The 14,684-nt window shown below is 39.4% G+C and overlaps 1 protein-coding gene across 6 annotated transcripts in view; it reads right to left on the bottom strand.

Annotated features, from left to right (window-relative positions):
- The window catches only part of LOC126704574 (L-arabinokinase-like), a 52,138-nt gene extending 44,866 nt beyond the window's left edge, over positions 1-7,272 (bottom strand). For 4 of the 6 annotated variants that reach the window (XM_050403575.1, XM_050403573.1, XM_050403574.1 and 1 more), the window contains exons 1-8: positions 6,961-7,272; positions 5,729-5,836; positions 5,026-5,094; positions 4,716-4,799; positions 4,456-4,532; positions 3,434-3,500; positions 363-420; positions 58-125 (exon numbers count right to left, since the gene is read on the bottom strand). In XM_050403575.1, the coding sequence (XP_050259532.1) occupies positions 58-125; positions 363-420; positions 3,434-3,500; positions 4,456-4,532; positions 4,716-4,799; positions 5,026-5,094; positions 5,729-5,836; positions 6,961-7,080 (651 nt within the window). In that variant the 5' untranslated portion in view covers positions 7,081-7,272. The remainder of the gene's footprint in view (positions 1-57; positions 126-362; positions 421-3,433; positions 3,501-4,455; positions 4,533-4,715; positions 4,800-5,025; positions 5,095-5,728; positions 5,837-6,960) is intronic. The other 2 variants (XM_050403571.1, XM_050403570.1) reach the window with 1 other exon arrangement.
- Positions 7,273-14,684: the final 7,412 nt, after the last annotated feature.

The raw sequence follows: 14,684 nt of genomic DNA on the forward strand, positions 1-14,684 counted from the left end.
AGCAAGCATAATACATTAATTCATAAACATTGAATTTTTGGGAGTTCTAAATCACACCTCTTCTCTAGATTTGTGTAATCTCCTCACGACAAGGGGTACATCAATAACACCACGAAATGCAGGCACTAAAAAATGAAAAGGAATATTCAAATACCAACTAGAATAAATACCCTACAACTTATTCATTGCCAAAAGAGCAAAGGCAGATATGTATAGAGCCACAGACAAACACAAAGACAGAAATACAACCTGAAGATCATAATCCCTATAATCAAATTAGCAAACAAGAGTAAAGAAAAAAAAATATTACTTAAATTTTAACTTTAAAGAAAACAACCACAAATGTGCTTCAACAAACATACTTGGGCTGTATCCAGGTAGACGGATTACAAACTCGCTATGGGAATAATCTTCAGCAATCTGCATAAGACCATTTAGGTTTGGCACAGCAATATCAATTATTTCATCTGCAATATTAAATTAAGAGAAGAAAAAAGTGCAAGTACAAGATTGAGGGCATGCATACACACATTGACCTATATATGAGTTACGTTCAAGTTACACCACTTAACAACCTTACATGAGATTGATGCTTTGTCAATCCACCATGAGATCACATGTTCTATCCATGCTTATCATGCATGCCACATTTTACACCAATTAGATCTAATGACTATCCAACCTGTAAATTCGCGTATTCAATTTATTATAAAAATAAATAAATAAATAACACTAGGTGGTGTAATTATCTTAATATAGATGAGATGGTTCTTAATCTCCAATCGTCTTATATTGACAAGTATTATGGGTTTAGGGAAGACATAATCCTACAATGGGTTTGACAAAATATGGAGCTAATAAAAAAGAGTAGGTGGTAAACATTAATCAAAAGTTACATTAGGTATAACTTGAACCTATGTGTGTACATATATACTCAAATAATTAGCCCACAGGCGCATTTGGTGAATCAAATTAGCGAGAAAAACACAATATAGAATACACTACAAAAAGTTAGCCACCAGGAAAATCAACTAGTTTCAGAGAATGAACATAAAGATAATGATAAATAAAATTCCTATATAATTGCCTCAATGTCAACGTTAATACAAATGCATGAGTCAAATTAAGGATTACACGAGTCCTTTTTACTTAAGTTGACATAGTCTGATTACTACCCCTTCAATTTGTAATATGTTTGGTAATGTGCTGTTATTGAATTATTGGAGAAATTAAGTGTTAGGTGTAAAAAAAAAAATCCAAAGAACTTAGTTTTACTATACTTAATCATATATGAAAATGCATATTACAATACAATCACATGGGTGACAAAAGTAGATTTAATGTGATGTAATGGTACCAAAATCAGATACGGAAGCTTATCTAAGTCTACAAAAAAATTCACACAGAGAATAGAGGTCTTTGCTACCCAAAATTTGTGATTTCACCAAATCAAACTTGGAAGGCAAGTCAAGAGAAATAGGGCAACATTCATATAGGTCTCTCTGTTTTTGCATTGTGCAAACATCAGAGGAGATGGGCAGGTAAAGTTGAGTTCTTCATATATACAATTAAATTTTGCATAATAATCTTCTAAAGGGAAAATATTTAGACCAAGGGAGAAATAATTTTGATGGAGATCATAAATATGTCTAAGATTATTGTAAGCCTATTCCCACTCAAGTTTGGTAGTTGGCCATGAAAAACCATACTACAATTTAACTTAGACTCCGTATAGTGCCACAAAAACTCCTAATCTATGCATCTTCTACTCCCTAATCATCATATTTAGGATCCATAGAAGGGAATATCATCAATAAGAAAGTGAAATTTTTTTCTTCTGACCTCAACAGTTTGAGCCATTGAGCATAATTACTCCCACTAAGGTGAATGGAGGTAATAGAGAGCATATTAGGAGACAACATATAATTAGGATGGATATTATCTATTGACCCCATAGTAACTCTTGTCAAATCAAACATATAAACTAAACTAAAAAAGTGTAGGCTCTCTAATCAACTACAAAAAAAACTTGACCTACCAGAACAATAAACAAAAAGACGGCATGCTAATCGACAAAAATAATAGTAAATAAACTTTGCAATTTTACATTGGCAGATTTTGGGACCCAAGTGAACTGTACCACCAGTCCAATACTAGGAACAATGTTTTTTTTTTTTTTTTATAGGTAATACAATTTTTTTTGAAAAAATGAACATCATGTTCATGATGATGAACACTTTGGATATGAAGAAAATACAAAAAGCTAACAGCTAACAAATTGCAGAAGGCAGTAATTGAAATACATTGTGTAAGACCCCAAAAAAGAGCCCACTGAAATAAAGTACCAAAAAGAAGTTGTTTTAAAAGATTTAAATATCTCTCATTATCTTCAAAGATACGGTCATTTCGTTCCTGCCAAACTAACCACAATAGACAACCTAGTATCATATTCCAGATAGTTAATTGATGCTTACCAAACCAATTCTCCCAAACAACCAAAAAAAAAGAGAATTAACCATCTTCAGCATTACCCAAAGAACTCCAAGCACATGAAAAACTTCACACCACAAAGCATAAGCCAACTTATAGTGAAGTAAGAGATGGTCCACAGATTCCCCATCACACCAACACATGCAACACCAATTAACAAGGGATTGACCTCTCGTAACAAGATTATCAATGGTAAGTATCCCATCCTTGGCAGCTGTCCAATGTTATCAGGAAAGCAGAAAAGGAGAAACACTCAACAATTCTACACAGGCAAATTTCAGCCTTGGGTAAAACTCTATCACCAGTCTAACACTAGGAACAGTTATTAGCATAGAAAATATCCCAAAGACTGGCCAAGTAATATATTCTCACTTCAAAATTAATATTCCTTCCATTGACGAACCATGACAATCACATTCCCTAGACACTAGTCATAGATAGTCAAGTGCCAAACTCCCACTCCCTTTGATTGGCTAGGGAACCATATGACCTCCCAATAAACAAGTGCCACTTAAAATCATCTAAGAACCTACCCAAAAGGAAGTCTCTGTGTTTTATTTTATATGTACGAAAAGACATAGGCATAGTAAAGATAGACATAAAGTTGGTGAACTCGATTGAGAACTCTTACTTCAGTTACAAACTGAATGCTTGGTGCCTTTTGTTTTATTAGTTAGCATGCTAAAATGGGTGTCTAGTTTCCCCTTCAACCAACTTCAAAAAAAAATTGTTGCATTGTTAAAGGAAATATATAATTTAATGAAAAACACAAAGGTGGGAAGCAAGATAACAAAATATCTGCAATCCAAAGATCTTCTGATTCATCTAGAAAAATCCCTTGTCTATAATATATTGTTCTTAATACCACTTAAATGGAAATTACTTGAGCTTTGAACAACTCAAATGTATATTACTTTTAGATGCAAAAAATATTGAAGGTTACCTGCTGAAGGACTGATTGATAGTGAGATCCAGCCACCATCACATATTCCGCATAGATAAAATCCCAACTGCCCAGGTTTCAAAAGGAGCAAAAAAAGGTGGAAATTGGGGTTTAAGACATACTGCAAGAATTCTATAGACTTAATAAATCAAAATTAAGAGAGGAGAAGAGCTCCAAATGTAAGAATATATAAACAGAGCCTAAATCAAACAACAAACGGTAAAAAAAATTATTACTAGTAAAAATCAACCATCATCATTCCAAAATAATAATAATAAATTAAAATAAAAATCATTACTAAAATCAGTCATTTGGTTCTTCCCCTTGCGCAACTGCATCTTATTCCAACATTAACCTATAGTCTCTGATAAATAATACCAGGGTTTTGTAAAATGTCCTTCATTTGAGAAAGTATGCATCCAAAGCTACAACTTTCATATCACTTTTCTTGACAAGTCCATTATTGTTTTATGGTTTAAACATGTATGTTCAATCAGTTTCCTCCCAAGAAAGTAGAAACATTATCATATAATTAACACCTTATATCTAATTCTCAAAACAAATGAGAAATCTCTAGGGTCCACAAAAACCTGATTACACAAAATATGTAACAGTATTTTGATAAAGGATAATTTTGTACTTCAAAATATTAGGGGAAAATTTTTGAACAAAAAAATCTTGGCCATAATACTGGGAAATACAGATATTATCGCATAAGAACAATGTTGAAATTGTTATAAAATTTCAATGCAATTACCAAATACACTATTATAACATAATTTTTGGTGAAATATTGCCCAGATATATCGCCAATATTTAACTAATACCAACATGCCACAATACATCACCAGTATTTAAATTCTAAAACATTGGGTCAGATTTCAAAGCTGCATTTGAAGATTACAAGCATCTTCTACGTAAGTCTTGAATTTTGTTTTTGTAGCAAAGATCATTTAAATAGAAGAATTTACAGCTTCAGATTAGAAGTTTCAGTCATACGAAAAACAGTGCAAGCAAGTTACCTGAAGTTGGTGATGCAAACAGAACGAATTCCAGCATCTGCAGCTGCTCGGCATGCAATAGGAACAACATCTGAAATCTGCTTTATAAAAATGTTAGCATGACTGAAGGCCATTCATAATGATGGAAAGATCAAGAAAATATTTGTATAGACACAACCCAAAAAAAAAAAAAAGATATGATCTCATTTTGATTCCTTATTTCACATTTCAGAAAATCCAACCTCATAAATAAAAATCCAAAAAAGAAACAGTTCAAGTACCACTAAGTCAGCCTTGATAGAGTTCAGCCACTGAACTTCGGTTGCTAAAACTGATGCCCGGGGTAGTACTGACATTTGGGAATACTTGATCACATTAAATGAGCCAATAAAAAAAGTCAACCAACAAAAGAAAAGTTATGGTAACAGAGCCAGCAAATCAAGTGATAAAAAAATTAATATAAAAGGAAAGAATACCAATGCCAAGTATGGACATGGGAATGATCACTGATGTTCCATTAACATGAAATCAACAATAATTTTAAGAGAAAAGTTTAGCAATTGCTAACTAACTCTGAAATTTACATCATACCTTTTCCAAGGAGGCAATAGGATCAACTGTCAAAGCATCTGCTTGAACTGCTCCACAGTCTAACACAACCTGCTATCACTCAAAATGCCTTATTATTACTATTGCAAGAACACAATTCGGACACAATTTCACACAGCTAACATAACATAAATTGCCTACTCATTTAAAGGTTATAATGATTATGGTTAAATCCATTCATATAATTCTTTTAGGGCTACAATTATATTAAAGATAATAGTCTAAACTAAGAGATAAGAATTTTTCTCTTACTTTTATTAAATAGAGAGTACTCACTTGTTTCTTGTGGAAGTCGCAGCATTAAATAATTTAAAACTATTTTCACTACTGACTAAGAGTATGTTTAAATGTGTTGTGTACATGAAATCATCATTTTTTGCTTTTGTAGCATCAGGAGGCCGTGAATACATGGAAAAGATGAATAAACAGATAAATTTTGAAAATATCATCATATCAAGAGGTTCTAGAACAAAAACAATCATTCAATACAATATACAAACCACAATAATTTTTAATCTATTTACTTCGGTGCCATCTAGATGCCATCATCTGTTTATGTGAACTACTACATCAAGGGAGAATAGTGGAAGCTAGAACAAAATGAAATTTACATTTTTAAAACCTAAGCGATAGCATAGACAAGGGATAAACACATTTGCCCATAAACCTATCCAATTTAACCAACCTTGCGAAATAAGAGTCTTGGTGATTGTATTTCAGAAGTGAACACAAAGTCAGGAGCGCCTGTAACCATGTGAACATCATGGCCGGCTCGAATGAGATGACGGACAACCTGTAGATCACAACATCAGAATCATGAAACTACTCACAAAGCACTTGGCTGAACAAGAAGAAATAAAAAGATAATTTGGGTTAGTAATTTATAAATCCATGCTAAGCATGGAAGCACCACAAGTCCACTTCAACAAAAACAACAAATTTTAATCCCATAACATTGTGATCGGCCATGAATCCTCAACAGAGTAATTGTAATTGGCCACATGTATCCTTATGTGCCATTCTGTCTTGTCCAAAATCATACTCTCAAGTCTCAATTACTTCATTATCCTTTTCACTACTTCTACTAAAGTTATTTTAGGTTTTTATTCTAAAACTTTTTGTTCCCTCAATTTAAATTTGATGATATTACAAATTGTCTCAAAAATTTAAACTGTTAAAAAATTATAAATTTAATCATTTAATCTAACAATCCCCCTACACATATCGACCTAAACTCTACTTATTAAGTGGAACCCAAAAAGTGGGAATTTTTCACATGACGGGAGATAAGGTGGAGATAGGGTTTTGATTTTTGAACCCAAATAAAATAAGGGTAAGTAGTCTTACGCCTTTTTTTTTTTTTTGAAAAGGGTAATTTTGGACTTGAACCCACAACCTATCACTTTCTTTTGATAGAAAACACTTGTCATCCCACCAAGCTCTAATACCGAGATAAATTACAAAACCATCTTGAGGAGAGTAATTCTGGTGCTACACCCAATTACACAACTTTGCCCCCAACTCTTCCATGAGGTGAGTTGTGGTCGGTAGAGGGATATCTTCACATGAACCCACCATCATCCCTCCACCAACCACAACTCGCCACATAGGTGAGTTATAGACAAAGTTGTGTAATTGGGTGTGGCACCAGAATTTTTCTCTTCAGCAACTCTCAGTCTCTCACTCATCCCTATGTCTTTAAAAAAGTTTATTCATTTTCTTATCCCATGTTTGCTTGCATTTTCCACTTATAACTAACAGAATATCCAAATTTACAATCAAATCCTATATAGACTAGATTAACATGTAGCCTTATTTACAATCAGTGGAAAAAAAAAAAAAAAAAAAAAACAACAACAACAACAACGGGTTTAAAGATTTTTAAGTAAAAGAGTGAAAAAAGAAGAAGTAGTTCACCTCGACGACACGAGTGGCGTGGCCGAAGCCGTGACCACTGACGTAGTAGGCGAAGACGAGATGCCGTTTTGGTGCGATCACCTGGACCCCGTGAGTAATGCTTATTTGTTCCATTTGCATCCTCAACTCTCAATGTTCTAAGTCGAAGTGTGTTGTACCCATTTTTTCCGTTTCATGTTTTTTATAGTGGAAGGAAGAAACAAAGGAGCGTGGAAGTAGATTGGAGCTTTCAGTTATGTCCCAACCCAACGCTTACGTTTTCCCCCACCTGTTTCATGATTCATCTGCTGAAGCAAAGGTCTCCGTCTCCTCTCACTTTCTTTTCTTTTCTTTTTCTTTCTTTCCCTTTTGTTTTGGAAATTTTTTTAGTAAAAAGTCTAATTCTACTCATTTTCTGAAGTAAAGCACAATTTTATTTCCACTTCTTACAATTTACCACGTAAACAAGTTATAAAAATTATTGAGAGTAATAAACTGTAAACTTACTCCTTTTTCTACCGCTATTTCTCATAATTATTTTGATAAAATGCTGATGCGATTAGTACTTTATTAGAAAACTAGCCTCTAAGCATGCATGTTACCTGTACTTAAATGTTTTTCTATTTTTTGGATAAAAGTTAATAATTTATATCTATTATAATTTGAAAAATATTTTTTCCAAATAAATAAAAATGATAAATTTTAAAAATAATCAGTAGCTGTAATTTCTTTTTTGAACTTGAAGGATAAACAAAAAAATCCTAAATTTTAGGAGTTCTCTATTTGAATTCAAAATGAAATTTATTATTTGTTATTTGACATTTATGAATTATGGTCCTATTTCCAAATGAAGTTACTCTTTATTAATGAGGATATTTTGAACCACATAAAAGTTCAATTCAAAAAGGGAAATCTAGAACTTAAAGTTAGGGGTAGCTTTGCTATTAGTTATGTGCACTGACTTCGACCTCCGACTTTGCTACTACTTTGTCACTTAGCTACTAGTTATTTAAAAAAATTTAAAAGGTTAGATTGTTTGTTGTAGGTAAAATTGGTTGATTAGGCTTTTTTTTTTTTTTTTTTTACTATTTGTAATTTTTGTTGTTGTACTAATTTTTTTGGGCTTGTATATTTCTTTTTTAGATTTTAGACTTAAAAATTTTTTAATGGTCTTTAAAATGAGGAAAATATTTGAACTACAAACTTGTTTATAAATTGTTGATAATGTAAGTGATGGACCCAAATGTGAACTAATAAGAATTTGCTACCTCAACAGTTTGTAAAAATGTTATAAAAAATTTGTGACTATAACAATACTCTTAAAACAAAAATGATATAATAATATTTTTTTAAAAAAATTTTGGGTCCAACCATGGCTCCGTCCATGCACACAAGAAAGAGAGAAAGTGATTCTAACATAAAAACACACCACAAATCCACTTTTATATATAGTATAAATATAGATAAAAATGTGATATCAAGACCGGATGAGAATTTGTAAAAAAGTTTGTTTGTAGCATTACTCTTTACCACAACTATGATATATAAAATATATATGTGGTTGCACGATTTTCCTGGCCCAACTTCTGTTGATCAGGCCTCGGCCCAAAGCACAACCCACAATAAATACTTGTAGAGAATGGGTTAAAGAGCTTGGCCTCAGTGAAACTAGCAAATCTGATGCATGTAGTGTACTGTTTACAGAGAGAAATAAGAACGTAAAGAAGGATTCTTCAAGTCTGATTTTATTTCTCTTGTTCCTCTTACAATTCTGCCGTCCCTTCTTTGAGGGACTTCATTACATTATATATTTCTCTCCTTTTCATCCCAGCCTTACACCTGTTAGTCATCCAAGCATCCACTCGAGCACCTGTCCCATCAGACGCCCTCATCAGACCCTTTGTGAGTTGCAGAGGCCAAGGCGGCACTGTTCAGGGGTCTTTTCCTCATTAATGCGGCCAAGAGGGTGGTTGGGGCGCAATTAATGTGGTGGTAGCCTTCCGTGAGATATTTTGAATTTAATTCGTTTTTTATGTTGGGGAAGGTGAGCTGAAATGGCTGAGCAGAGCTTCTCGTCTGGGCTTCGTGATGTCCGAGGAGGAGTTACTCCTCGGACAGGTTTCCTTGACGCTATTGGGGTTGAATAGAACTTCATATGAGGCTTTCCGTTGGACAGGACGCTCCTCGGACAGGCCTGAGCTTGGAATAGCCCATCATTTTTGGGCCGGGCCCCACAATAGCCCCTCAAAACTGCGGTTTTAACCTCCCTCCGAGGAGAAAAGCGGGGTTTTGATATTTGTGAGTGGAGGGAAATAAGGAGATCGTGGGGTGCGCGTGCGGACCGTTACTTTTGACGCGCCACAATTTACGAGACGTGGTCATTAACTTCTGGAGGCGTTATGTTCCCTTCATCCAACGGCTTGGCGTGAATCGAACGGCCATCGTCTCTTTCTCGTATTTTTAGGCAGGGATGATCTTTTCTCTCTCCTCCCTGCTATATAAGACATCAGCGGGGCTCAGTTTCTTTTTTCATCTGCATTTCACAAACCCCAGAAGGCTCCAGAGAACTCCAGAGATATACGAACATTTGCGTCCGTTACGCCGCCGTAGCCGTTCTTGTGAAGCGCTTCGTCCAAGAGAGATTCCCAGGCGTCCCCTTGAGCGTCTTGTGAAGGTACCAGTACATTTCGCCTTTCTCTCCGTTTCAATTTCTTCCTCGGACTCTACTTTTATTTCCAGTCTTTACTTTCATTTCCTCAGTTCAGTTCAGATGGGTAGATTCGAAAAATTAGTAAAAACTCCTGCCGCTATGGAAGCCTTTAGGGCTAAATACCACATTCCCCCGAGGGTTGGGCTGCGGCACTGTCCTCTTGAAGGAATATTGACCGATAGAGTTGAGGGAGAAGTCGTTATCCCCATGATTGCTTTCATAGAGGGAGGGATGACACTTCCCATGCGCAGGATCACAAGGGAATACCTGTTCAACCATAGGTTGACGCCGTATCAGTGTGCCCCAAATATGTTCAAGATATTAGGCTGTGTAGATGTCTTAAGCGAGCGGATGAATCTAGACCTCACTTGGCATGATGTGGCCTATTTGTACGAATGCCACCGCCTTGGGGATGATGGGTATTATCTTAAATCCCGGAACGAGGTCGTTAGGTTGATCTCTTGTCTTCCAGTTTCTAATAAGACCGTGAAGGATGACTTCCTCATTGCTTCTGGGGAGTGGTTCGAAGGTATTCACTATCCAACTCGGGCGGGAAAACCAGGTGCGGCGCTTTTAGGATTGGTCCTTTTTGGGGAAAGGATTTAGTGTTGAGGGATTATTATTATATATATTTTTTTTGCTTTCTTTGTAATTGGAAAATTTCATGACCTGACCTCACTTTTCTTGGTTGTTCGCAGAAAAAATTCACGTCGCTCCTCGGATAGACCTTACGAATGTGCCAGCGCTGAATTATCTTCTCAGGTCGGAGATTTACGTTACCGAGGACAGACAGTTGCGTGCGGCCCATTTGGTTTTGGGCTATCAACCTCTGAGCAGGGCTTTCCAAGCAATTGGTCACGCTATAAGGGCGGGCAGTCCGAGGTTGGCTAGGATTGACGTGTCCCGAGACGGGTTCCTAGCTCCACACGATTTGCCACCAGTAGTGCTGCCTGGGGTCAGGAATCCTTACTTAGCGGAGCAGCTTCCTCCGGTAAATGAGCCTGGCGCGGCTGCTCTGATTGAAGAAGAAACTGAATCTTCCCGTCTTTCTCTTGAGGCAGAAATAGACGAGTTTTACTTCGAGGAGGAAATTCAGCAAAATCCTTTAGGGGAGCCTTCCAATCCTGAAGCCGAGCAGGACCGACATTCTGCAGTTGGTGTTCCCCCAATTGTTATCTGCTCGGACGATACCTCAGACGAAGAGGCCGAGCCCATGGCAGGAAAAGGGAAGTCCTTGAAGGAGTTGATGTCCTCCAGGGGGAAAGGTCAGTCACCAAAGGGTCAATCTTCGAAGGGGCCAACTCCATCTCAGGCCAAGACCCTTCCCCTGGTGGTCCCCCAGGGCGTCTCGGACCCTGGTCTTAAGGTTATCCCGGACCTGAAGAAGAAGAGGCCGGTGGACACGCCTGAGGAGGGCGAGGTGGCTGTCCAGCCGGCCAAGCAGCAGAAAACCACACGGGCGCCGAGGAGCAGAAGGGGCACCTCCTCGGATAGTAGGGATGAGGGGAACCTTGCTGAAGTACGCACCGCCCCTCGTCAATGGGACCCAAAGTTGGAGCTGGATGGGCTCGCCATTCCTTACACTGCTTCAGTCCGAGAGTATAATCGAGGCCGGGCAGGGTACGTGGCGGAGGCCTTGGAGCAGCCCCTACTTCTTCCTCGGGACATGGAGGCCTATAGGCGGTGCACCCAGTCCGAGCTCTTTCTATCCCTCAAAAGGGATCTCGCGCTGGTAAGCAATCCTTTTACTGTTCTGCCCATTTACTTGCTCCTGTTAGATTATATATTTTTCTTTTAAGGACGCTTTTGTCTTGTCTGCAGATTACTCAGCAGGTCTTTGTCGCTGAGGAGTTTTGCCGTAATAGCCGCAACCTGGCTGAGGCTGAGACCCAGGCTCGGACAGAGGTGGAGAAAGCCTTGGGGTCCCTCAGGCATGATCATACTAAACTCACGGCTGAGTACAAGGATTCGGAGAACCGACGTAAAAGTGCAGAGGCTGGCTTGAAGAGTGCCGAGGATCAGGCGGAGGACCAGCGCAAACAACTGTACACGGCTCAGCTTAACCTTAACAGCGAGAGGCAGGCAGTGCAGGATCTCAGGACTGCCCTGCAAAAGGCGGAGGATGAGCTGAGGCTGGCAAGGGAGGAGGCCCAGCTGATCCGAGAGGCCACAGAGGCTGAGAAGAATGCTGCTCGTCAGCCTGGGGCCGAAGAGACTGAGGCCAGGCTGTCCGAGGAGATCCCTGAGGTGTGCAGGGAGTACTGCGACATTTCATGGGCTCATGCTCTCGACGCTGCAGGAGTTCCTGCGGATTCGGCCCTAAGGCTGCCCGAGAGCGTCTTCTATCCTCCGGAGATCCGAGCTAGGCCTGATGAAGCCCAAGTCGTTTCAGAGCAAGACCTGGCGGTGCCTGATGCCGTCCTTGTGTCTGATGTGGCCAAGGTTCCTGCCACAGACTCTACCATTGAGGTTCCTCCTCCTCAGCCCGAGCAGAAAGAAGACTCTCCCGCCAAGGATTAGCCTCCTTTTTTTTTTTTTTTTTTTTTTTTTTTTTTTTTTTTTGAGTTGTCTTTGTTTTTTCATTCTTTTGTAAGGACCTCTCCTTTTAATGTACTCGGACTATTAATATAAAATGTTCGTTTTGCTTACTAAGAATGTACGTCAATAGCGTTAAACATTTGCAACGAGGTAGATACAGGCAAACGGTTAAAAATGAAAATGAGTTTTTGGGTTGCTCATTCGAGGGTCGCGATGGTGTTAGACGGTGCGCATGTATTAAAAGTGATTTCCTTTAAGTAACAATCTCCCAATCTATCACAAGTAATAATCTCCCCAAAAGTCTATGGTCCGAGGAGCCAGGCAGGACTTAGGTTCTGCTTAAAACTATGACTTGTCATGAGTAATAATTTCCCCTAGAGTCTGTGGTCCGAGGAGCCATGCAGGACTTAGGTTCTGTTTAAAACTATGAGCTGTCATGAGTAATAACTTCCCCAAAAGTCTGTGGTCCGAGGAGCCATGCAGGACTTTGGTTTTGTTTACAACTTATGAATAGTTGGCTTAAGTAACAATTTCCCCCAAGTCTGTGGTCCGAGGAGCCATGCAGGACTTGGCTTCTGTTTAAAACTTGTAAATAATCGGCTTAAGTATTAATTTCCCCCAAGTCTGTGGTCCGAGGAGCCATGCAGGACTTGGGTTCTGTTTAAAACTTGTAAATAATCGGCTTAAGTATTAATTTCCCCCAAGTCTGTGGTCCGAGGAGCCATGCAGGACTTGGGTTCTGTTTAAAACTTATAAATAATCGTAATGTAGACTGGCAAGCGGCAAATAGTCATGAAAGAGAAAGTATGCTAAGCCATTTTTATTAATAATAATACCTCCTGAGGTTATTTACATTCCGTGGTCGTGGTACAGCTTTTTCATCCAAATCCTCCAGGTAGTAGGCGCCTATTCCGGCCACGGATGTGACACGGTATGGTCCCTCCCAATTGGGCCCCAACTTGCCCCAAGAGGGGTTCTTTGCGCTGCCAAGAATCTTCCTCATCACGAGATCACCTGGACCCAGAGGCCGCAGTTTGACGTTAGCATCATACCCTTGTCTTAGCTTCTGGTGATAATAGGCCATGTGAATCGTGGCCTTTTCCCTTCTTTCCTCGGCTAGGTCCAGACTGCTTCCTAACAACTCATCGTTATCACCTGGGGTAAACGAACTAGACCTTAACGTGGGGAAGTTGTTCTCGATTGGAAGCACTGCCTCTGCCCCGTAAGTCATTGAGAAAGGAGTTTCACCGGTGGAACGCCGCGGCGTTGTCCGATATGTCCATAAGACGTGCGGCAGTTCTTCTACCCATCTCCCCTTTGACTCATCCAGTCTTTTCTTCAACCCGTTCACTATGACCTTATTCACGGCCTCGACTTGCCCATTTCCCTGGGGGTATGCGGGAGTGGAATATCGATTAATGATCCCAAACTCACGGCAATACTCCCTAAAATTCTTGCTGTCAAACTGAAGTCCATTGTCGGAAATGAGTGTTCTCGGAGTTCCGAAGCGGGTGATAATGTTCTTCCAGATGAATTTTTGGGCGTCCACGTCCCTGATGTTGGCCAAAGGCTCAGCCTCCACCCATTTAGTGAAATAATCGGTTCCGACTATAATGTATCACTTGTTCCCCGCAGCCTTTGGGAAAGGTCCGACAATATCAAGACCCCATTGCGCGAACGGCCATGGACTGGAGAGTGGGTTGAGAACCCCTCCGGGTTGGTGGATATTTGGGGCGAATCTTTGGCACTGATCGCATTTCTTAGCGTATTCCTGGGCTTGTCTCTGCATGTTCGGCCACCAGTATCCTTGGGTGAGTGCCCTGTGCGCCAACGATCTTCCTCCGGTGTGACTTCCACATACTCCCTCATGCAACTCTTCAAGAAGAGACTCGGACTCCTCTGGATGTACACAGAGCAGGTACGGTCCAGAGTATGAGCGCCGATAAAGCTTGTGGTCCTCTGATAGCCAAAAACGAGGAGCCTTTCTACGTATCTTCTCGGCTTCTAGTCTTTCCTCCGGTAGGATCTCATTTTGGAGGAAATTCCTGAGGGGGTCCATCCAACTGGGGCTCTGTCTTATCTGATGGACTTGGGTTGGATTTCCACTGATGGGACTGGCCTTAACTAGATCTTCGACCAGGATTACTCGTGGTAAATTATGTGCCGAGGACGTGGCAAGAGTGGCGAGCGAGTCTGCATGAGTGTTTACGCTCCTGGAGATGTGCGTTAAACGGAAGGATTCAAAACTCTCCTGTAGCCGTTTGACTTGTCCCAGATACTCTTGCATCCTAGTATCTCGAGCTTCCAGTTCTCCCATCACTTGTCCGACCACTAATCTGGAGTCCGAGAAGGCTTCTATTATTCTTCCACCCAACCTTTGAACCATTGCCATTCCTTGAAATAAGGCTTCGTATTCGGCTTCATTGTTCGTAGCCGAGAATCCGAGTCGTAATGACTTTTCAATGATAGCGCCGTCTGGCGATATTAAAACTATCCC

This window comes from Quercus robur, chromosome 11 (genome assembly GCF_932294415.1).
Source record: "Quercus robur chromosome 11, dhQueRobu3.1, whole genome shotgun sequence".
NCBI classification, from domain to species: Eukaryota; Viridiplantae; Streptophyta; class Magnoliopsida; order Fagales; family Fagaceae; genus Quercus; species Quercus robur.